At 35.8% G+C, this 6,678-nt stretch overlaps 1 protein-coding gene across 1 annotated transcript; it reads right to left on the bottom strand.

Annotated features, from left to right (window-relative positions):
* Positions 1-1,154: 1,154 nt before the first annotated feature.
* On the bottom strand, positions 1,155-6,561 carry LOC111803949 (casein kinase II subunit alpha-like). Its single transcript, XM_023688571.1, has 10 exons — positions 6,094-6,561; positions 5,578-5,707; positions 4,017-4,211; positions 3,669-3,826; positions 3,473-3,563; positions 2,923-2,988; positions 2,527-2,609; positions 2,357-2,420; positions 2,197-2,265; positions 1,155-1,462 (listed from the first exon to the last, which is right to left on the bottom strand). Exons 1-10 carry the CDS (start codon positions 6,462-6,464, stop codon positions 1,403-1,405), a joined length of 1,287 nt encoding a protein of 428 aa, XP_023544339.1. The 5' UTR covers positions 6,465-6,561; the 3' UTR covers positions 1,155-1,402.
* Between the last annotated feature and the right edge of the window lie 117 nt (positions 6,562-6,678).

Below are 6,678 nucleotides of genomic sequence, written 5' to 3'. Positions count from 1 at the left end.
ATATAAAATCCAATTAAAATATGGTACTCTCCTTTTCCTAATATAAATATTATTTTCATCTCAACCACTTCAACTATCTTCTACACCATTTATTCACAAACCCCAAATTGAAATATTTTAAACAATTTTAAAAAGGAAACAGACAAGTAGATGAATAAAATGGGATATGCCTTTGGGGTAATGGGGCCCTTCCCTTCGGAGGGCAAAGCAAAGATTATGAGGTTGAAGTAGACGCAAGTGTGTACGTGGGCGTGGGCCTCTGGAAGACATGGAGTTGGATTTTGACAACAACATTGCCTTCCAGTGAAAAGCCTAAGACTAGGATGTTGTTATTTGGTATCCCATGATGCATTTCCAAGTCATTTTCTCAACCAATATTGTTTGATCTTACCACTTTGCTAGCTGTGATCGTCAACACTTTGGTTTGGTGAATGTCATTTGATTCAATTTGTAAAATGTTGTCTTTTTTTTTTTTTTTTTTTTTTTTTTTTTTTTTTTTTTTTTTTTTTTTTTTTTTTNATCAATAATATTTTTCATGTCACGCATGCCAACAATTAAGTATCAACCACCTCCAAGTCAATTTTGTCATATCAATGAATTGGCGCATGGATGTAACATTTGATGTCGGTTGTAAAACGGGGTTGAAGACCAGTAAGTAGTCCATTTCATGCGAATTGAAAATTTTTGGGGCTTCAAATTGGAAAGGAAAATAATAGGCCCAAGCCCAAGATAAATTACTGAATTAAGGCCCCACGATGTAGGGAGGGACTACTCATTAATCAGTAACACTATTAGACCGTCATCAAAAACCTTTTAAAATATTTTATGCACCACATGACTGCCTCCTACAGTTCCTCCACCATTTCAACAGGGGAGATGTCAATTTTAATATCTTCTCGAGCCTATAACATACTATGTATATATATAGAAAGGGTTCCTTGAGTGATGAGCTTTTGAAATATTGAAATATTATCAAAATCAATCAAGATTCAGTCAAGAATCCAACTGCCTGAGTTGGTTCAAAAGTTTCATTCAACCCAACCAGAACACCCCCTCCGTCATCTGAAAGCCTGTCCTATCCATACAAAAGTAGTTGAAAGAAAGAAATTGTCACCAAATTAGTGGGAACCACAGACGATCGATCAGCCACTAAATGCACAAGGAAATAATGCTTTCAGAATTAACCCACTGAAAAAGAAATTACTTCAGAATTAGCCAAATATTTGGGGGAAAAATAACGGGAAATAACTTGGTTTTACAGCACACAAGGGATGACCACATTTCCTCGTTACACCAAATGGAAGTTCTTAAACATCACAGAACTGAGCATGGCCAAAAATACAGAGACGAGAAGATTAGAGAGAGAGAAGCACACTTGTCAGCTTCCAACCTGGAATGAATTTCACTGGTTCCGAGTTCTGCTGCTTTCTGCATTCCTAATAGGGAAAAAGTATGGATGGGCCTGCATTTACATCAACACCACCACCCATCATAAAAATCGAAAAGAAACCAACTATTATATCTCAGAGCCTAATATTCCCTCTACCAGTTAAAAACTCATTTAACCCTGACATATTGTTGTTGCATGATCAATTTAACAAGGACCTTTACAGTGCTTTCCTGAACTTCTAGTATGGGAAACCCATCAATATCGATATAGACAATGATGTAATGACAAATGCATCTTACTAAAGAACATTCGATGACACTGTATGTGTGGAAACATGTTCAAATGGAAGCTATATAAATGGATAAAGGAGCAATGCTAAGACCACCAACGGGGGTAGGGTAAATGGGAATGGAAGGATCTCCCAGTTCTCCTATATCAATGGGGTGCAAAAATTGTAGTAAGCCTCCGCCAAAAGAATGTTAAAAACCTATCTATTAGAATTTCTAGCGATACATTTTCCAAACATATTTCAAGCTTTGAATGCTCTTAATTTCAAATCATTAATTTTTCCACAACAATGACCCCCCTACCGAAAAAAAAAAGGCCAAGTAACTCGTATAATTATTGTCAGGAGTTTCAAACTTGTCAAAATATATCTTCAACCCAATATTAATAGCAACATACAACTAGAACATCACAATAAACTATGCTAACATAATGCATTCAATACAATAGGGGGAAGATTGCATGAACATAGATCATTCAAGATAAAAGAAAGGATAAAACACTTTAGTTGAGTGACAAACCATTGCCTCTTTAGCAGTTAGCCTTTCTTGATGATCATAGCGCAACAATTTATCAACGAAGTCAACAGCCTTCAAATGTATAATAAATATGATCAGAAAAATTATCCTTGAAGAAACATAAAGCCCAATCATAACATGACCATTTGTCTGTTACTATTACCTCAGGGACTGCCAAATGCTGATTGTCAACATTAATGAACTTGGTCCAAGGTTTACGACTATGCCTTCATCAAATTTATTAAAAATAAAGTAAGCAATGACTTAAAAACGCAGTTGAAGTGGTCAACCATTGTAAAAAAGAAATGCAAGGAGTCAAGTCCTCGGACAAACCTCCCAACAAGAGCTGAAAGATGTGGGTCTAATTCTATTCGATATTTACTCAAATATGTGTTCAATTCATCTGTCCCCAACACCTGTTCCAGCAAAAGACCATAAACATCAAGTTCGAGCTTCACCTCTCAAGGGCAGTACGTTAACTCATTCTATCCATTAAAAACTATATCCAGATGAATGACACCCAAACAGTGTGCACTATTAAATTAAACTGAAGTCTTTCATTCAATAAAAGATAAAAGAACCTGGAAAAATTCCAATAAAATATGGAGTAGCTTATAATGGATAAGAAACTTGGAAAGTACACATGGATAGATCAAAAACATGTCACAGAAATTCTATTTGTGGCAAGAATAGAATAAAATACGAATTGAATTAAAGAATATTCCATACCTTAGCAATCTTAACCAGCTGGTCATAATTATCATGTCCATAGAAAAATGGCTCCTTACGGAAAATCTGACAGCATAAATTATGATAATAAGCATAAAGCAGTTCTAGACAAGGTGGAATATTTCTTAAGAGAAAGCTAAACAAGAATATGGAACAATCAAGTCATCTTCCATCTCAAGATGAACAGGAAGTAGAATAATATCCACTCTATCCACAGAGATTTTGGGGGGTTAGAAAATAGAAATTTCCAATAAGCACAAATATCATGAAAAGATGGCCAAATTCAAATGAGACAACATTATAACTTTGATGCAGAAGGCACCGCCAAATGCAAGACATGCCACTTCCATAAGATACTACTATGTACAAAGACCACCGTAACTTACTGAGTCCAATTTGTTTTCCAGTTGCTTACAATGACAAAATAACCCTATATATAACTCAAATAAACAATAGTAAGACGTCAGAACCTCTATTAAAAAATTCAACAATTATTATTAGACAAGAAAATTGTATTGTAAAAAATTGTGGAGATTAACCAATTACTCACCATGCCGGCAAACATGCAGCCAAGACTCCACAAGTCCAAAGAATAGTCATAATCTTGTAAATCAACAAGAAGTTCTGGACCTTTGAAATATCTGCATGTACCCAACAAAATATTGAAGGGAACATCGCCACTAAATAAACCCTAATATATTAATTTAAATATAAAACAGATTTCACCAAGAGAACAAACAAACAACCTTGAAGCAACACGAACATTATACTCCTTCTCAGGATGGTAAAACTCAGCAAGGCCCCAATCTATAAGACGAAGTTTACGTTGCTCATGGTCAATCATCACATTATGAGGTTTGACATCTCGATGCATAATTCCTTGTGAGTGGCAATAGTCCAATGCCTACACATACAGTTCCAACAACATGGACACACATAGAGTCAGCAAAGTCAAATAAAATTGTGGGGTTGAGGGTTGAGGGTTGATAGTTATAATAGCAACTGCAACACTGGCAACATGTTGGCATGCAAAAGAAAGACAAAAAAAGCTCAATTATCATGGCAATAGAAAAGATCTGAAACTATATGCTTACCTTTAGAAGTTCATAGATGTAGTAGCGAATATCAAAGTCTGCAAGTGTTGGATATAGAACTTTAAAATCAATATTGTTAACGTGCTCAAATATAAGACTTGGGGTCTTTGATTGCTGGTCTCGAACAATATCATGCAACTTCACAATATTTATCCCTCCACAAAGATTCTGCAGTATTTTTATCTCCCTCTTGATCTGCATCGAATAAAACAAACAAAATATGAAATATGACATCTTGAGAAAACAATAGCCTCAAATCAATAGAAAGGAAAAAGCATGTCTTTGCAAATTCTGAAGGACTTGAAAACATGCTCAAAAGATGCTAAAGATATAACGTGATAAATTGTTCATTAACAAAAGAAGAACAGTTAGCAACAAAGATCTTTCAAGGATTTAACTTCAACAATAAAAACAATGTGAAACAAGACCAATATGCAAGTGTGCACATCAAATGTGGGTCTTGTAATCTGATTATCAGACATCCATGAATATTCCCAAAGACAAGAAGCTTCAATTTGTCAAAAATATCGATAGACAGGAATGATGAACACTAACACAACTTAGTACTGTATATCTCATCCTAAGCAAATGAATCATGCAAATACTCATCAACATGAAGCGATCATAATCAATAGATAGTCATTTGCTAGAACGTACAATTGCATCCAGAGACTAAAACAAGACTAGCGAAATTGTCTAAAGACATAAATAAATGACATTGAAGTACATAAAGTTATTTCAGGAAGGTATCAAATCTTTGAATCAGGAGCATCGACACAAACACAACAACAGAACATTTTCCATAGGATATTAACATTGCAAGGATACGTTTGATCAAATTAAATTTGAAAAATCCATGAGCTTAGCCTTACTCTTTTTTATACCATCTCGGTTGGTATAAATGTTATGACATTGGGAACGCCGACCACAGCAGTCCCTTGAACAAATTGCTTTATTCCCACATCTTTGCATGCCACTCACTTGAATTTTATTGAACACAATTATATGTTTCATTTTACCCTTTGGCTTAACTTTTACAGGTTTTTGTATCTTTTTATTTATTCGTTAGTTACTAAATGCATACATATACATATTTAGTTGCCGAATAATTGTTTACTTATTTTTTTTCCTCATTTTCTTGAACCTCCATGGTCCCCTGATTGTCCCAAACACGTATGATTAAAAAATATAGGACAGTCCAAATTTGCATGACAGAGCACGAAACTCTACTAAAGAAAATGGCAAAGCTACCAAAATGCGCCTTTGGAGTACAGACAAGGACGGAGGATACATTATACATTAATATAGTTAACAATTGTATGTTAAAGAGTAAGGAAGAGTCACAAATACAAAAGCAAAAAATCAACCAATGCCATCAGTTTCCTAAGAACTTAATGATCAAATGCTTAAGATTAACTGCGATGTCTATTATAAAAGAAGAAAACACACGATGTCACACATGATATTAGTTCCCATTGTCAATGAAATGCCTATATTACAACAACTCTTACACAACAATGTTAAACCGTCCGTGCAATATTCTTGACAAAACAAAGCTCACCTTTTTCTTCTTGACGGGTTTAAGAATCTTAATGACACATTTTTCATTGTCAGTGCAATGAACACCCTCGAACACCTCACTGTATTTCCCCCTCCCCACCTTCCTCACGACCTCATAATTATCTTGGTCCCTGTAAAATGAACATAATATCATCCAGAGACGGACAACAAAGAAGCCAAGAACATTAGTTACATCCAAATGCACAACTTCTTTTACGAAATGAAATTCATAACCCATCCCAAGATTAGAAAGCTCCAAAATGAAAGGAACCATATTCGTATAAGCTCATGCAAGTACGCGTCTGTGGAGTAGTGAATCAAGTCTCCATAGACTTTTATATTGCGACAAGGACTTTAAAAGATACAAGGTCTTCCAATACAAACCAATCCAGGCCCATTTCTACCCCTGCTCCTTCTGCCAATCAAACTAAATCGGAAAAAAAGCTATCCCTAATATAAAAATAAAATAAAATAAAATACATCGGAGGAGAAAAAAAAAAAAAAGAAAAAAAGTTACCCCCACTGTACGGTGAGCGACTCATAGTCCCAGTACTCCTTAGGTCGGATCACGTTAACGTCCGCATAAACCCTAGCCTTCGAAGGAGCGCCAGGGCGGCGAATCGACTTCCCGATCTTCTGCGCCAGGGTTTCTTGCGGGGATAATGGACGCAGACGCGGCTTTGTTCTGTACGGCGGTTGAGGCGGCGGATGTTGTTGTTGGGAACGAGATAGAGAGGTCGCCGACGAAGCAATCCGGCGGAAGATGAGGGAGATTGAAGACGCCGATTCGCGGAGAGAGAAGGCGGATAAGAGAGGAGGAGAGAAAATGGAAGAAAGATGGGTATGGTGATTGGGAGAAACTTTGAAATTGAACGGCCTTATGGCCATCAAAACGCTGATTGAAACCAAAAAGGTACCGGCATCGATGTTTCGACTCAAATACCCTCTTTTCCTCCTTCTTTATCTTTCTCCTCTTTTTTTTTTTTTTTTTTTTTTTTTTTTTTTTTTTTNCTCTCGTATACCTATTTCTATCGACAGTAACATTAGTTCCACAGAATCAGGGTCTTCTTTTTTATATAGAAAAAATGTCCATTTTTACCTC

The sequence above is a fragment of the Cucurbita pepo genome, chromosome LG10 (assembly GCF_002806865.2).
Source record: "Cucurbita pepo subsp. pepo cultivar mu-cu-16 chromosome LG10, ASM280686v2, whole genome shotgun sequence".
Classification (NCBI taxonomy): Eukaryota; Viridiplantae; Streptophyta; class Magnoliopsida; order Cucurbitales; family Cucurbitaceae; genus Cucurbita; species Cucurbita pepo.
Note: the sequence above shows the minus strand (reverse complement) of the source record. Positions and strands in the feature narration are given on the sequence as shown.

What these genes read in the sequence shown, in the direction of transcription:
- LOC111803949 (XM_023688571.1), bottom strand. Translation starts at nt 6,464, where the DNA reads ATGGCCATAAGGCCGTTCAATTTCAAAGTTTCTCCCAATCACCATACC. An exon ending in ACATCTATGAACTTCTAAAG is followed by an intron (nt 3,827 to 4,016) that starts GTAAGCATATAG and finishes CTGTATGTGTAG; the next exon opens with GCATTGGACTATTGCCACTC. An exon ending in AATGTTCGTGTTGCTTCAAG is followed by an intron (nt 3,564 to 3,668) that starts GTTGTTTGTTTG and finishes GGGTACATGCAG; the next exon opens with ATATTTCAAAGGTCCAGAAC.